The following is a 17,572-nucleotide window of genomic DNA, read 5'->3' as shown; positions in this document are numbered from 1 at the left end:
AGAGACCAGCATGGTGCCTGGCAGGGCTGCACCATCTCCCTGCCCACAGTAGGTGCATAACAGACAGGGTGAGGGCCAGGAGGGGAATAGAGGGTTAAGTAGCTCAGGCCTTTTGTGTACCAGGTGGAGTGGGGAAGGCAAACCCTCCATGGCTGCTGGAAAAAGTGGACTCAAGAGTCCTTAAGAGCCACTTTAAGGTTTAGATTGAAAGCTGCCATGAAGGAAGTAGCTTTTGTTTTGTGCGCCTGCTCAGGACTGCGGGAGGAGCAGGGTTCTAGGGTTGAGAGGCAGGAATGGCAGCTGTGAGGGAAGGGCAGACAGGGGCACAGGGGACATCTGTGGGGCAGAACAAAGAGGGTTGGTGGTCCCACCAATCCTGGAGGTCTATCTGTTCCTTCCTGTCACACTGTTACCACCCCCACACACACACATGCACACTGTAGACTGACTTATCAGATGCCAGGCTTGCCACAGTGGTGCTTCTCAAAGGAGACCCTCAGCTGGGGTTGGAAGTGGCCTTTGGTGGTATCAGGCTTGGTGACCATTCTGGACCCTTTGCCTGTGTGCCACTTTTGTACCCCATAGGCTTTTCGTATTCCTCCCACCACCACCACCACCACCGCAGGTAGGGTCCTGGAGAGAAGCTGTCTCTGAGTTGTAGTAGGAAGGGAGTAAAAAATGGTTGTACCCATTTGTCAGGTAAGGAAATCGAAGGTCAGATGCTCAGGGTCCTCTAGCTGAGGCAGTGAGGATTTGAAAGCAGAGCTTCCTGACCCTCTTCCAACCTCTGCACCCTGTGGCCTCTGACTTCCCCATAGCAGGGGTGGGGGTGGGGGGGGCAAGCTGTGTGGGAATCCATGGGTCTCAGAAGAGCCTGGAGCAGCCCCAGACTGCGCTGGGCGATGTCACCTCTGCCAGCAGAACATTTGACTTTTCTTTGTCTGTTTTGTCTTCTAGGACCAAGACACCACCAAGTCTGAAAACATAGAAAACCCATTAGAAACAAAAGTAGCAGGCCAGTCAACCAGCAGTAAAAAGAAAGAGAAAAGAAAGCACGTGGACCATGTAGAAACTTCCTTTTTTGTAGCGCCTGGGTCTGTTCGGTCCTCGGATGACCTCGAAGATGACTCTGGAGACCACAGAGTCCCTTCCAGGTAGGATACAGGTCACTGTTGTCCTGGGGCGGTGACAGAGCTGCTCTGACCTCATCCCTGTTGGACTTTCTGATTTGGGGGGGTGCGGTTGGAGGGGAGAGGGCTGATGGAGACCAGACAGTCATATGTGTCCTCATTCTCTGATGTCACAGTCACCTGACCAAACCTGAAAGGATCTGGAACTTGACTTCCCCCCCTCCCTCTGTGGGTCCTCGGGTGGGAATCACAGGGAGCACCATATGGCAGGACCTAAGTGGAGGCAGGTGGAAAAGGGAGATTCCTAGACTTGCACTCAGCCCCCGGCCCCAGGGAACTGTGGATTGAGCCAGGAGGAGTGAGGTGTGGCAGTTGGTAAGTGTCTCACTGATGTGGAGCAAACACATAACGCTTGTCCCTGGAGATAGGTGAGACTCGGAAATAGGATCTGGCTTTAGAATTTTGCCTTCTTCTGGCTCTGAGGAAGTGGGGGCATTGATTTGTTTGGAAGTCTGTGGCACATGTCAAGTTGGCCACCAAAGGAGCCACATGTGTCATGGGGAAGGAGTGGAACCGCCGTGTATCACAAGACCCTGGTGGCCCCATCCTCACTAGGCCTCCAGTAGTCACCAATTTCCATGCCTACCACAGAGGCATGGAGGTGGCATTGCACCTTATGATGGCCCAGAAGAGGTACCAGGGGATCCAGGTCACTGCCTCGAGGGTGTCCCAGCTCAGGAAATATAGCGCAGGGTCTCAAACTCAGGCCTGTCTGACTCCACAGTCCACATTGTTTCTCTAGCCTCTCGCAGCCTGCAGTGGGCCATACTGGCTGCACAGAGAAATGGGCTGTGTCGTGGGAGCAGACAGAGATGGCCCTGGTGGAAGGAAGCAGAGGAAGAACGGGCAGAGCCCAGTTTCTGTCTCTTCTCTGTCTCTCTGCCTGGACTACTAGGGAAACACACAGGAATAAGGTGTGGGTGGTGGTTGCAGCTCTAGCCCTGATTCCTGTTACCTGTGCCTGTCCCGTGGGCCCTAGGTAAGGGAAGACACTGAGAGCCCTGACCTGGGGGAGGGGGGAAGGGGCTGCCCCTGCCCCGCCCACAACACATCAGGAGGAGCCATGGGTTATTTGCTCAGGCCTAAACAGGCCCCTCAGGTGATGGCTCACCTCTGATGTTTTGGTCCAGAGCAGCTCCTCCTCTCTGTCCTGCCTCAGGCACAGTATGGCTAGGCTGTCTGAAGGCAGGGTGCCTTAGCACAGGGGAAGCTGCAGGCAGCATGGAGGTGTGCTCGTTAATGCAGAGAAGCTAGCCTGGGCCCTCTGGGCATCCACTCATCCTACCTGCTAGCCATCATACCTCGCCTCCGAAAGTAATATGGTGGTTTTCCAATCCCACCTCCCCCAGTGGCTCCCCACTGCTTGGGAGACTGCAGGAGCCCATATGATCTCTGTTCCCTTGGCCTCTTCTTTCTGTGCATGACTGCACCAGGCACCCTGGCTCCGCTGAGGGTCAGGAAATCCCACCTGTGCTGTGTACTGCACCAGCCTCCTGAGGATGGCCCTCCAACTGGCACCCTGGCCCCTGATTCAGTCCTTCTCAGCCTTTGGGCATCAGCTCCACTGCCAGTTCCTCCAGCAGGCACCTGGGATCTCCTAAGGCTGTTTGACCCTTCTTTCTATAGCCTGTGTATCTATCCTACACTCTCCTCTGTGCCTGCTTAGCACCTCTCACAGCTGTCATTACCTTTCTATTTTCTTTTTTTTGGGGGGAGGGGGCGGTGATCATAGGGCTTGAACTCTGGGCCTGGGTGTGGTCCCTTAGCTCTTCATCTCAAGGTAGTGTTCTACCACTTTGAGCCACAGCACCACTTCTGGTTTTCTGGTGGTCGATTGGAGATTCAATTCTCATGGACTTTTTGTGCTTGGTTGCTTTGAACTGTGAGCCTCAGATCTCAGCCTCCTGAGTAGCTAGAATTACAGTCGTGAGCTGTCATTCCTATAATCATTTGTGTAGGGACATACTTACCACCTGCCTTGCGCAGTGCTGTGAAGGCAGGGCGTGGATGGAAGGCTCTCCATCACAGCCCAGCAAGCACCGAATTTTGTGTGGAGGTGGGGAAGGAAGAGCAGGGTCCCAGCCCAGCCGGAAATGCTGCTGTGTTAGGAGACATTACAGAGGCTTGGGGAGAAGGGGGGATTCCTGTGAGGCACCAGAGTCACTTTTGTCCCTTAGAGGTGGTGTTGCTTCTTGTAGGTGCTATGAATTCAGCCAGGTACAATCAGTACACACTGGGATTGAAGAATACCAAATCTTGGCAATGAATCTTTGGTCGGATCCAGACCCCAGGAAGCCACATACTGGTGGTTAAAAATCCATCCCAAATCTAGTGCTTTCATATAGACGAGGGCCCAGTTCATCTCCACGTAGGCTGCAGCAAAGGGAGACACACTGGGTGCAGGTTTTTGGGTTTGATGTCAGTGGCTCAACTGGGTGTGGTTGTGGAAGGTTCTGGCTAGGGGAACTGCATCACAGGACCAGGGAAGCTCTGGCTGGTCGGCGCTGACAGGACCTGTGTCTTTGTCTTTCAGGACTAGCCACAGTGACTCCAGCATTTACATTCGGCGGCACAGTAATAAGTCTTTGGAAACGGTTAGTATGTGAATTTCTCCTCCTTTATGGGCCCTGCTAATCAATGCCTTTCCATCCTTCCTCCTCCCCAGCCTAGAGCTGAAGTGCAACACCTGTACTTTTGGATAGAAGACAAATACATTGAAACCTTGTCATTAAGTTCAGTCCACTCGGATGGCCCAGTTCGGGCAATAAGGGATGTAAATAAAGTGTTGATTTTAAAGCCCAAAAGCCTCTTTATTACATAAATGAGCGCAAGACTCCTCCCTTCACCCCCACACTCGTGCCTAGACTGACTGCATTCCGAGGGTTCTTGGCCGTTACAAGAGTCCAGGCCCCAGATGTGTGCTTGGGCCCGCTGGCATTCCAGCACTGGTCAGGTCTTGGTGGGTGGTGGGTCTGTCCCAGTCACCAGTGGGTGGGAGGGTGGGGAAATGTGGATTGCTTAGTGTTTTAATTTTGGAACTAGCTGTTTATAGTATCAAGAAAAGAATGACATGCTCAGCTTTGTGTGTTTAAAATCATCTTGTTTTCTGTTTCAGAGATTTCATCTTTACTAATTGGGTTGCGGGGTTTTGTTTATAAATTTCACTGTAGGACCATTTTAGCTATGTCCAATTGAGGAATGCAGCAGACCTGGATGACAGAAGGCATCGAATGTTAAACAGGTTGGTGACTTGGGCCTGCCTATGGGGAGGCGGATGGTTGTCAGCTAGGCTTTGAGGATGCCAGCACGAATGATTTGGGAGGCTGAAAGGGGCTGCAGGGAAAATGAATAGAAACTCTGTGGGGAGGGGGATCAAGATAGTGTGCCAGTACTGACCCACAGAGTGGTGTGCCAGGGGGTGTGGGTTCGAGTCCACGGTAGCCTCATTTAACTCACAGCAGCAGACTTAGGAAATGTGGAACCAGGCAGGAGATGGGAGTCTCATGGTGGTGTGCTGTAGTCCCTGATGACTGTGTTTCTTCTGTCTCACCTGCAGGTACAATACTCAGAAGCTCACTGAGCTCATTTTACAGTTCTATGGCATCAGAGCAGACATGAAGAGGGAATGCAAACATGCCAGGATGTCTATGAAAGTATTTCTTACCATTGGAGACCTAGGTGGCTGACTTGCTGTAACACAGCCCGTTTAGAGCATAGGAAACCAGAAAAGTATCTCACATACCCCAGAAGTCCTATCACTGCCAAAATTTTGGTGGTCCTTAATCTTCTCCTTCTCCTTCCCCTTCCCTTCCCCCTCCCTTTCCCCTTCCCCTTCCCTTCCCTTCCCTCCTTTTCTTTTTCCCTTCCTTTTCCATGAACTTGAATTGGCTTGGAAGGATTTAGGTTTCTGGCATGTATCTGAATATTGCCCAGTCCCCAGGAGTGTGGGCCTTAGAACTTCACCCACTCTGGCTCCTTAAATAAGAAGATAAAGTGAGGTGCCAGGGCTCACACCTGTGCTTCTAGATACTCATGAGACTGAGCTGAGGAGTGTGGGCAGGAAAATCCATGAGACTTACATTTCCAATTAACTGTTAAAGGATTGAGATTGAAGCTGTGGCTCAAGTGGTAAAGCATCATCCTTGGATATAAAAGCTAAGGAACAGCACCCTGAGTTCAAGCCCTAGGACCAGCACACACACCCACAAAATAATAATAAGCAAGATAATAACTTTCCTCCCCTGACCCCAAATGCAAGTGAAAATTCAAGTTTTCAGCTAAGCAGAACACAATTTTAGACAAATCGTATGTTTAGCTTTTATGAGACGTTGAAAATTGAACCTGTGACCTTGACAAATGGGGGCATGGTTTCCATGCTGAGTACATATTACTTTGGAAATAGAACATGATACTTATTCTATAGATTTTTTTAAGACAGGAAAGTCATATCAGTTGGCAGCTACAGGCAAATGTTGAAGTCCCCTCCCCAGCCCCCAGTGGGCAGATGGTTGAGGGAGAATATAGTCCAGAAGTGGCCCTAAGATGCTAACATTCCAGGCTTTGCTGCAGTCCGCATTTCCCCTCCTCCTTTCCTTCTCCCTCCCCTTTTCCTTCCTCCTCCTCCTCTTCTCTTGGACTTTTGGGTCTGGGGGTGGTTTCCAACTCCATTCCATTCCCCACTCTTCTGCCAGCACTCTGTTATCTACCAAGGCAAAAGCAAAATATCCTTTTAAAGTCAGGTGCTTTCTGTGAAAAATAAGGTAAATCTGGCCGGGAGTTTGGCCTAGTGGTTAAAGTGTTTGCCTAGCATGCATGAAGACCCGGGTTCGATTCCTCAGTACCACGTACATAGAAAAAAGCTGGAAGTGGTGCTGAGGCTCAAGTGGTAGAGCTCTAGCCTTGAGAAAGTCCAAGGACAGTGCTCAGGCCCTGAGCTCAAGCCCAGGACTGGCAAAAAAAAAAAAAAAAAAAAAAAAAAGAAAAGAAAAAAATAAGGTAAATTTGGCCAGACTATAGACCAGACTCAAAAGGCTGGCTTAGTTTCCAGTGGCTGTTTTGAAATTGCTTTAGCTGTGACTAGGGTACTCTGTGTTCTTCCTCATGGCTTGCAAAGTCCTCTCCATAGTCCCAGGATGAGTGAGAGCTCTCAGTGCCTAATTTCTCCTTCTGGTGAGCATCGGGGTGCAGAGGGGATGTCCTTGGGGACTTGATTTGGGTGCCTGCTGTCACAAATTGCTTGGCCATGAGTGTCAGGACGCCCCATCTCTGAAGTGGGGCTGGCAGTTTGTTCTGTTCATCAGCCTCAATGGCCTGGGGATGGGGGGAGGCCTCCCATCCTCTCCCCCCTAGTGCATCATGGGAAGCTCCCCACTCTACAGGTGGGAAGTGGGCACTGGACAGTGCAGCTGCCCAGTGGTGCAGGGTGTAGTCTACCCTCAGCCGAGCCTGCTGGTAACTGCAGTGTCTGTCTTTTCTTCCTCCCTGCAGGAAGGCCAACCACTCTGGAGAAGCCATGCTGCCAGGAAGCCAGAGCCCACAGAGTGACTCTCTCACCCAGCTGGTCCAGCAGCCAGATGTGATGTACTTTATTCTCTTCCTCTGGCTCCTGGTTTACTGCCTGCTGCTCTTCCCACAGCTTGATATAAACCGGCTCTGATGTGTGTGTCTGGAGAATAAAAAGACAGGACCCCAAGCAGGGGTGGGGTCGGTTTTTTTTTTTTTTTACTTCATTTTATTTTCTGTTTGGGGTTTTAGATAGTTGGACCCCCCCCCACACACACACACACAATTATCCCCTGTTGCTTTATCTTTATTTCCTCTCGCTTCCTCAAGACTTAGGAGTGTGCTTTCCTTTGTTGGCTATGTATTCTGAACTCAGGTTTGCAGTTGGACTTGGACCCTTAGGTGGGTTTTGCCTCTGTGTGCCTTGCTCAGTTAGGTGGTTTGTGTTCTTATGGATCTGGAACCTACACTTGGATCTTGGCACGTGAACCATGTAGCTCTTGAAGGTTCTAGAGGAACTGGAGAGACTCATGTTTCAGGTAGGGGGTCTCCTTGATGATAAAATGTGATCTCCCAGGCTCAGTCCCCACCACTGAGAAAGTCCCCAGAGCTGGGCTGTTAGAGTCAAGGGGTGGGGTGGGTAGGGACAGCAAAGGGCGGGGGAGGAGATATGCTTAAGGCCTGAGGAGGTGTAGCATTATCTGGAGAAATCCAAGTCCCAGCCTTGTAACTCCAGGGAAGAGGGGAGAGGCTTTGTTGTTTGTTACAGATCTTGTTTTTGGTGGGGGGGGGTGTGGATTGCACATTTAATTCACTTTTGCTCTGACCGGATTGAGATAAGGCTCTGATTATCTAGTCTTTTCCACCTGTAGATCCTCCTGTCAAAGAAAACCTGACAGGCATTGGTTCCTGTTCAGAAGGCTGACATCTGAGAGTCACAATTTGATGAAGCCCACCCTGGGAAGGAATTCAGTTGAGACTTCCAATTAATCTGCAAAACTGCAACTGGCGCTGTGGCTCAGGGGTAGAGTGCCAGCTTTACATGAAAAAGCTTAGGGACAGTGCCTAGACCCTGAGTTCAAGCCTTGGGGCCAGCAAAAAATTAATAATAACAATAAACCAGAGCTCTGGATGGGCAGGGTAGACCCAAGACACACTCACTTTTTTGAGCTTTCTGTGCAGACCTGGAAGACCTTACGGGGCACTGAGATGAGCCCCAAGGAGAAGTGGCTGGACAAGGAATAAAGTGCCCAGCCTGGTGCTGGAGCTGGGGTTGCAGGTTGCACCCCTTAGCACCGGCATCCTTTGCAGTGGGTTTCTTACAAAAGTTTTCTGCATATCACGGGAAGCAAATCAGAGTAGGTTTCTCCTACCTTCCTCAGCCCCAGCTCTTTCTATCCTGTCTGCTCTGTTAACACTCAGATAGTAAAGACTGTGGATTCTTTATCCCTCCATTCCCCCCAAAAAGTACATAGCAGGCAGCCCTTATAATAAATCCATCAGACAGGCAGAGCAGGTTAATCACCAGGAGCAAATTTATCATGCGCCCTCAAACCAACCACCTGATGCCAGCCCAAAGCTGTCACTTTCTATGAGAAACATCTTTCATTTGCTGCACATGCATTAAAAAAAAAAAGCTTGCTTAGCATGCACAAAGACTTTGGTTCTATTCCTTGGTACCACATACATAGAAAAAGCCAGAAGTGGTGCTGTGGCTCAAGTGGTAGAGCTCTAGCCTTGAGAAAATCCAAGGACAGTGCTCAGGCCCTGAGTTCAAACCCAGGACTGGCAAAAAAAATCTTAGGGCAACTTTCAGCCTTTGGTTGATTCTGGCCTGTGTATAACATTTTGTTTTTGTTTTTATTTTTTTACCCTCCATGCAGCAGCAGTTTTATTTCCTTTAAGCCTCTCCTACTCCTTCTGGAATTTTATTGACAACTGGAGGGCTTATGACTTGACATCTGTATTGTTTTTACTCCTGGACTCTTACTCCTTCCAAGCAGTAAGCCAAGGTCTTGTTAAAACTTACAGGATTGAAGCCCAGCCAAAAGAATGTACACAGCATATTGTTCTTTAAGCCATTCTGATTCTCGGCTGCTTTCCCCTCCCTGAAAGACTCTCAGCCTCCCAAGACCAAGGGAGCTTGGAGTGAGTCCATCCCAAATGCCAAGAATCCCAGGGAACATGAGCTAATTGCCCAGCTCAAGGGCAGGACCGGAGACACCAGGGTACAGATTGCAGAGATGTCCGCATGACTCTTTGTAACCCTGGACACCATGGAAGCCTTGCCCAAATCAGTGACCAAAGACGACCTGACCCAAGGAGCGGTGACTTCATTTTACAGATCTAGACCTTCTCCAGAAAAATCTGGCAGATTTCTCTTCCCTAAGTTGTAATTTTTTTTTAAATCATCTACTGGCAAGATGCCTGAGTCATTTGGTTCAGAAAATTGATTTTTTTTCAAAGGAAAAAGCAAGTCTCATGTGAGTACAGGTTTATATAGAAGAGGCTAAATGTAGAAGGCTGCTGGGCAAACTGCCCTATTACTTGGTGTCTTTTAAATAAAATACTGTATGATTTTAATGAGAACTAGCCAACCCTGTGTCTTACTCACTAGAAGCAGTTCAATACTTGTAAGCAGTTTCTTGTAATATTTCCCATTGTGTTTCTTCATGACATGCTTTTTAATTGGCTTTCTAGTTGTAGACAAAGGTACTGTACAGTGAGACCCCCAAACTCGGTCCCTATCCTGTGTGGATGCAGCGTGTCAGGGCTACTTACTCTTGGCCAAGTAGTAGACTGTTGTCCTCCCTTTTTTCTCTCTTCTTTAGAAACTTTCTGAAAGGTAGCATTGGATATTATTAATAGTATAAATACTTTGAGATTTTTTTTTTTTGCATGTCTTAAAATGTCTCTCAGCTTGGGTACTAAGGCTTAAGCAATGTAGGAGGTGACACAATTTCAGGACAGCCTAATCAGAAAAGCTTTTGGGAGATTTCATCTTAATCCATGGCTGGGCATGGTGCTATGTGCCTGTTATTCCAACTTCGGGTTAAGTAAGCACAGTGGCGAGGCCCAGTGGCTTGATATGTCATCCCCAACTATTATGATCCTCCTGCTTGTGAGGAAGCGCAAATAGGAGTATCACAGTCCTGGCTGATGCAGGCATAAAATATGACCCTACCTAGAAAATAATCAACACAGAAAGGGGCTGGCAGAGTGGCTTGAGGTAGTATCATCCTGCCTAGCAAGTAAAGGTCCTGAGTTCAGTTCCCAGTATGGAAGAGAAGGAGGAGGAGGAGGAGGAAAGAAAGGGATGGAGGGAGGGAGAGAGGGAGGAAGGAAGGAAGGAAGGAAGGAAGGAAGGAAAAAGAATATCCATTTTTTATTCAAGTGTGGCTGAGATAGAAACAGGTTTAAATTACATTTTCTCCAATGGTGGCGGTTGAGATTTCTGACACTGCTCTGTTTCCAGTGCCTTTGTGTGTGACTTGGGTTTCTCTCCCTCTATGGAGAAACTTCCTGTCTTTGTTCTTGGTGGTGTGTCCTTGCTATTAGACTTGAGCTTTACCTCGTGGGAAATTTCTTCTATTTTCTTGTAATTATTTACATTCTTGTGGGCCACTGTTGTTCCAATGTTGGACTTCTCCCGCTAATCGTCTAATTTTTAAAATCTCTTTTTAAATTTTCCATCTCTATTTTTATCTGCTCTCAGGAAATTTGTTTATATTTTTCCAATATGAATGTTCTGTTTAATCCTCAGAACTGTGTCTATCTCTTGATTCTAGGATTCAGGTCTTACATCTGTGGAACATCCTGATGGGGATTTGAAGAAATGCTCCTTGTGTTGCCTTTGTTCCTTCTGGTTTTTGTTTCTTTTGGTTGGTCTCAACTGTGTCTTTCATGTTATAAGCTTTCCGCAAGTACTGAGTGATGGTATCTGTTCGTTTAAGAGTTGAAACTCAAAATCCGCTAGTTAGTGAGATTTTTTTTTTGCCATCTTTTCTCTGGAGTCCCTTCTATTGCTGTGACATCTTTCCTTTGCTCCTTGCCTTGGAAGGGGAACATGCACTGACCACGCCCTGTCCTTGTGTGATTTCAATAAAAAAAATGTTCCTTCTGGGCAGAATCGATTCATGAGCACTTGGTTTGACTGCCCAGTGCCCGTTTTCTCTGGGCCCATGCAGCCCAGAGCTCAGGCAAAGTTGGAGGAACAGAACACAGATGCCAAATCTTAACTCCCATTTGCCATCTTGTCCAGGTGCAGACCCTGATGCAGAATTCTGACAGCTAGACAGGCTGGGGTCATCACCAGTGAATCTAATCTCTCCTGCCTAGCCATGTGTGTTGTCCCTGGATTGCAGCCTCTCTGTTGTTCTTCATGGTGTAGAAGCAGTGTAGTAATCTAGCTGAGAATGGCGAAATGCCCATGTTTTAGCTCTCATCCCACCTTTCCCATTTCTAGTCTCAAGTCTTTCTTGGATGCTACAGCCTGAGACAGCTCAGTGCTGCCCCCTGCAGGCACAGGCTCCTTCCTACCTACCCCCCTCCCCCACACCCTCTCTATCCTACTCATTTCCCCATTAGCTTTGTTCCTGCTACAAATGGAATGGGGCCTCTTGCCTGCTGTTGCCTTTCTCCATCCTCTGTCTTTGTGGTTGCATACCTTTCATTCCTTTGCTCTTATTTCCATAGAGGTTTATGATGGCAGCATGGGATATCTGGAGCATCTTGTGTTCTACATACTAAGATTAGGTCTTCCTAAGTAGCTCAGAAATGCCTCAAACTTACCAAATGGCAAGGCTGGTCTTGAACTTGTGACTCTCCTGTCTTAGCCTCCAAAGTACTGGAATTTATAGGCATGTTCCATCAATCCCAGATTTCATAGACCATCTGTTTTTTGTTTTTTGGTGCCAGTTCTAAGACTTGAACTCAGGGCCTGGACACTGTCCCCAAGCTATTTTGCTCAAGGCTAATGCTCTACTATTTGAGCCATAGCTCCACTTCTAGATTTTTGGTTGGTTAATTGGAGATAAGAGTCTTATAGATTTTCCTGTCTGGGCTGGCTTTGAACTGCAGTCCTCAGAGATCAGCCTCCTGAATGGCTGGGATTACAGGCATGAGTTATTAGCATCAGGTTCCTTAGACTATCTTGACCCATAAATCTCCTAGAGTTTTCTTGCTGGTCTTAATGGATTGTCTCACTACTCTGCAAACTCACTTATGAACCTGCCCTGTGTCCACCTGGAGTAAAAGCAGCATCACTGCTGTTGAGCTGTGGTGTGTCAGCCACACGGGAGGGTTAAATATCCAGAACCTGGGTTACGTAGCAAAGCCTCTCAGATTTGCAAATAAATAAATAAATATGCTGCTAGTGTTTCCTTGACAAAGGAGATGTGAGGAAGGCAGCTCCTGTGCCTCCCCAGAGCTCGCCAAGGCTCTCTGTGCCTCTGCCTCTCCTCAGGCACTGTCTGAGACCAGAGCCAGCACTTAGGGAAGGAAGCCTGCAGCACAAGAGCCCTGGGCTTGGCACAAGTCACATGCTGGCTCTTCCACTTCCTTTCCATGGCGATGCCTGTGTCCTTGGGTTCCTCAGCTCAACCTGTACAGGTCTGTGAGAGCCCCAGAGTGATCGTAGGCCTTGCCATGTCTCACTGTGTGCTAGATTGGGTTTGTGGTGAGTTTGGTCCAGAATGGCATAGCTCTGGAACTCATGCTTGGCAGGAGTCCCTGAGCTGGCTCTTTAAGTGTTGCCAGAGCCTGTGGTGTTGGGAAGTCTGGCTTGGTTGTGTTTGGATTCTGAAATCCTGGGTGACAAGAGCAGGCCAACAGGTCTTCCCAGGCAGGCAGGCTAGATCAGTACCAGGCCAGAAACCAATTCTCATCTATGGGAAAAAAGATAACCAGGGTTTTAGATTCCAACTTAGGACTCTGATCCATTGCTCACTTGTTTATACCTGTGACACTCTGGCTTCCTCCTTCAGCATTTGGTCATCCTTCTCTGGGAGGAATTGTAGGGTAGCCCTGGCTAGCTCCAGCCCCATTCCAACACGTGCTTGCCATCGTGGGCAGATGACGTTTCCTAAGCTGCTTGTCAGTGTAGATACTCAGCACTCACTTATGAAATGAACGACACCTTGTTTGTGACTTCTGTGCGAGGTTGGCAGCCCTTGGTGCTCTGGTCCCCTCTGCTCCACAGTGCTACTCAGTGCCAGCTGCCCTGTCACAAACCTATATGCTTTTTTTCAATAGGAAGCTTGTGTGCTGCTTAACTCATTGGAAGCCTGCAACAACGCCAGAGGTGTTTACTTCCAGGAGGGAATGAAAGCCCAGGCCTGAAAAATGACAAGGTCACATCTTACAGCTTCCCCTAGTGTAGAACCCAGAACTTCTGTTCAGTCTTGGACTTTTTCTCTAGATGTGCTCTAGGAAGTAGAGTGATCCCCCAGTGATATTCGGATGCCTGCTTGCCCTGGCCTGGTTGACACAATAGGAGTCATATTCTAGGCTACTTCCTTGCATCCTTCCTACCCCTCCCTCAGTGCCACACCCCTTGGCGCCCAACCCCATATCAAAACTGCTTAAGTTTATCCTTCATAAGGACAAGTAATTCGTATTTAGCCTACAGTTGAAAATTTGCAAAAAAAAAAAAAAAAGTCTGCATCTGAGCAGATTTTAGGCTGGATGTTCACCCCTTAAGCCTAGCTACTCAGGTGACTGAAATCTGAGGACGCAGTTCAAAGCCAGCCTAGTATGGAAAGTTTGTGAGACTCATCTCCAGTTAACCACCAAAAAGTGGGAAGTAGAGCTATGGCTTAAGTGGTAGAACATCAACTATGAGCAAAAATCTAAGGGACAGTGGCTAAGCCCTGAGTTCAAGCCCTGGTACTGACACAAAAATAAAATAATAGCAGTTACATCTCAGTGTCTACTATTTTGTTCTTCTGTAACATGATTAAGTCTAGATCCTGCCCCTAGCTGTTCTCTCTCCATCTCCCACACTGGCTTCTTACAAGTCGGAATCTGGCTTTCTCTTTGCAAAAGGCCTAGGGAGAGCATAATTAAAATGGAGACTAGAGCTAGACAATGATGGTGTGTCTCTATAATCTTACTAGCTTGGGAGGCAGAGATGGGGAAGATTGTGATTTGAGGTCAGCCTGAGCAAAAGGCTCTCAAGGCTTCGTCTTTACAGAAAAGCCTGGGTATGGTGGTATGCACTGGTTTATTCCAGCTACACAGGAAGCATAAATAAGGGATTTCAGGCCCTGGGCACAATAACCAGAGCAAAAGAGCTGGAGGTATGGCTCAAGTGATAGAGCTCCTGCCTAACAGGTACAAAGAGCCCTTAGTTCAAACCTTAGTATTTGTCAAAAAGGGGCTGGAGACCATGAAGTGCTTGCACAGAATTGTAACTGGTTTTGTCTTTCACATAGAGATGATTTTTTCTTTAAGTTTGAGTCATGATACTTGAGTTGTTATTTTAAAAAAAAGAAGTAGAAAAATAGCATATGCTAGGTTATTTCATTTGTAATGTATCGCCCAAAATCAACAAGAGCATATTGCCTAGAAGACTATGCATGAGGAAGGACAAATAGTACAGAAACTACTGGAGGTCATGTGAGAATTGAGACACTGTTTTGAAGGAAACTGAGAATGCATGCAATCTACAGTGCTGGCATGGCAGAAACCCGCATCCTAGCTCAGATAAGACATTTTTCTCATCCTGAGAAGATGGAAGACTTCAGGGGGGAAATCTTTTCTGGATTTAAAAATCCAAAAGTTAACAGGATGGTTCATTGTGCGTGTGCATGCGTGTGTGTGTGTGTGTGTAGTAAGTGGTCTATTACTCAAAATCAATGCACTTCTGTATGCAAGTGAACCCAAAGCTAGAGCACTGCTTCCTGCTTAGTGCCTGAGAAAGATAACTTTTTCAAGAGGAGTCAGGTGAGATGGAATCCCAGTGAGAGAAAGTCTGGGAGAACCATTGATCTTAAGTTGGCATCAGAGGGAGACAGTTTACTGAAGGATTTCTTTAAAACTCAGAAGTTTAGCTGCAGAAATATAATTATACCAGACTGGCCCTTCTCCATCTTCTCCCAGGCCCTTGGCAGTGTCTCAAAATAAAGATACAAATTCTGCTCTTTGCATTCCAACTGAGATTGCTTAAGCCAAAGGCTCCCCTTCCCTGGTGAGGGAGAGATAGCGGGTTATAGAATGCTGCTTGTATCGCTGACTTTGGTACTGAGACTATCAACCAAAGACAAGTAGGGAAAAAAATGGGAAAATGGTTATTCCTTACCATATATGCTCTTGGGAAAAGTTATTAAACCTAAAGACAGAAGTTTATTCAGAGAGTACTGGATGGCAATAGGTGTTTCATTTTTTAGAGCCTCTGATATATTTAGCAGATTTTATGTTTCTTTAATGTCATGGCAAGACATAATGAACTGTGTCTGATGTTTTGTTCTAACTGAGCATACCAGGAGAACTATCAAGGGAAAAATGAAATGTTATTTTGTAGTACAAGGACTATTTTGTCTATTTAATAGGTCTGTAGCTTTGTTCAAAAGGAATCTTTGTAAAATACACTGTATGACTGTGTACTCTTATTTATTGATTATTGTAAATGAAGATATAAATGGCTATTTGCATAATTTATACCTGTGGGAAGCTCACTGGAGTATTTGTTATTTTGACTGTTTTCTATTGGGCTTGGTGCTATGATGAATGAGCTTGTAAAAGGACATGGATTCTTAAGAAAATTTTGGAATACAACTTTCTTGAACTTACCATCTGATTGGTAACCTTTTATCTTGTGTGTTTGTGTTTATATCAACTAGGGGTGACACTGCCCCCTCCCCCACACCTATGTGGTCTACCCTGAAAGGGATCCACTTGGCCTGCCAACTTCCTATTTTCAGTCTTTCTAACACAGTGCCAGGAGCTTCTCACAAAGCTGCTTGATCTCATTCTGAACCTGCACATTATTCCTTTAATGGAGGAAAAGAAAAGGAAGAGAGAACACACCAGAATATCTGGCACCATAAGAAGGGAGGGATGGAAGTGACATCACAGGAAGACAGATACTGCTGTCAGGTGTCCAGAGCCTGCAGGCAGTTGTATTAATCATATTTCAGCTTGGTGGGGTGAGTCTTATTTTGGATAGGGAGGAAGTGTCATTAAAAAACCCCAACAACTGGCCGAGAGTTAGCCTAGTTGTAGAGTGCTTGCCTAGCATGCACGAAGACCCAGGTTTGATTCCTCAGTACCACATACATAGAAAAAAGCCAGAAATGGTGCTGTGGCTCAAGTGGTAGAGCTCTGGCCTTGAGAAAGCCCAAAGACAGTGCTCAGGCCCTGAGTTCAAGGCCCAGGACTGGCAAAACAAAAAACAAAAACCCAACAATTTCAGGCGTAAAGATAGGGTGATATATTCATTTTATTGATCACTATAATACTTATGATTTCAGCTGCATGTGACAGAAACCCCAGGAGAGCTATGACGTAAACACTGTTTTTCTCTCATCAGAGAGACAGGTGAGCACTTAGGCTTGGTGTAATGATGCATGTCCTTCCTGCCTTTCCATCTGTGTCACCCGCAGACCACCTTGTCCCCATTTGGAGATATCACTACATCCCAGTTCTAAACTCCCGTTCGGATCATTTCGAAGCCATAGTGTGTGTGGAATGGAGGAGGTGGCAGTTACAGGTCACCTATCCAGAAAGAACCACCCAACCTGGGAGTTCTCATCACATTGTTTGAGCTAAGCCAGCAGCCATAGCTATTAGGATGGAAATGGACTTTGGTGGGACATGGTGCTAAATGGATTACACGTGAGGAGAAGGTTTTGGTGGGGACAGCAGTTAGCCACCTGTGTGACACTTGACTGTGCCCTGCTCATTGGAGAGGGCCAGCGTTGGCTCAGCATACCTGTTCAGAAGGCCTGCTGTGTGCTCGAGCTCTGACTTGGTGATAGGTGAGAAGAAAGCCCACTTTCTCCATGGTAGGAGCTCAGCGAGCACCTTGGATGGTGCACATGGGCCCAAACTGACAGTGTAAGCCATCTCCTGGGTGCCTGCGAAGTGATTTACATACTCATGTGTCTCACGTGTTTCATGGTTGGCAGCTACATCCTGTCCATGATGCTCAGACCTCGTGGACCTCAGGTCGTGCCCTTAGCCTCCAAGAAGACATCTCAGTGCTGCCATCACTTACTGGACCTCTCCTGGAGGCTCCGAGAACAGCAGGGGAGAACCACATTTTTCAGAGGTGTGGTCTGGAATGATCTATAGTTTCTACCTTCTAAGGGAAACTTGGTGTCTTTTTTTTTGCCAGTCCTGGGCTTAAGCTCAGGGCCTGAGCACTGTCCTTGGATTTTTCTCAAAGCTAGAGCTCTACCACTTGAGCCTCAGCACCACTTCTGGCTTTTTCTAAGTATGTGGTACCGAGGAATCGAACCCGGGTCTTCGTGCATGCTAGGCAAGCACTCTACCACTAGGCCAAACTCCCGGCCTTGGTGTCTATTTCTGTTCTAAGGCCACCAGAGTAGTTGTGAATTAGATTACATATTACGGATCAGCTAGCATTTATCAATCATTTATGTCTTAACTCACTGGCTTGCTTTCTAATTTTGTTTCTTCTCAAAGGGTATAAAATACTGGCAAACAAACGTAGCCTATGTTTTGATGACAGCCCTGTATGGTTCAAAGGTATGCACTGTGTCTTCACTAGTGGTTGAAAATGGGCTGGTAAGGGGCGGAGGAGGCAAGAGAGATGGGATATTCTCATGTAGCACACACCAAGGGGCTGGCAGCACACAGAATCCCCCCCCCCGCCCACTTGCCTCACTAAGTGTCCAGGGAAGTCATTAGTGAAAGCA

General features: G+C 47.3%; 1 protein-coding gene across 5 annotated transcripts in view; it reads left to right on the top strand.

Moving 5' to 3' along the window:
• The window catches only part of Clmn (calmin), a 65,623-nt gene extending 58,741 nt beyond the window's left edge, over positions 1 to 6,882 (top strand). For 3 of the 5 annotated variants that reach the window (XM_090344773.1, XM_090344775.1, XM_090344777.1), the window contains 4 exons: positions 958 to 1,154; positions 3,724 to 3,784; positions 4,361 to 4,431; positions 6,678 to 6,882. In XM_090344773.1, the coding sequence (XP_090200899.1) occupies positions 958 to 1,154; positions 3,724 to 3,784; positions 4,361 to 4,431; positions 6,678 to 6,846 (498 nt within the window). In that variant the 3' untranslated portion in view covers positions 6,847 to 6,882. Of the gene's footprint in view, positions 1 to 957; positions 1,155 to 3,723; positions 3,785 to 4,305; positions 4,432 to 4,746; positions 4,844 to 6,611; positions 6,615 to 6,677 lie in introns of those variants that run through there. The other 2 variants (XM_090344778.1, XM_090344776.1) reach the window with 2 other exon arrangements.
• The last annotated feature ends 10,690 nt before the right edge of the window (positions 6,883 to 17,572 follow it).

The sequence above is a fragment of the Megascapheus bottae genome, chromosome 14, assembly GCF_031878675.1.
Source record: "Megascapheus bottae isolate mThoBot1 chromosome 14, mThoBot2.hap1, whole genome shotgun sequence".
Taxonomy (NCBI): domain Eukaryota; kingdom Metazoa; phylum Chordata; class Mammalia; order Rodentia; family Geomyidae; genus Megascapheus; species Megascapheus bottae.
The sequence above is the reverse complement of the archived record's forward strand: the minus strand, read 5'-3'. Positions and strand labels throughout refer to the sequence as shown.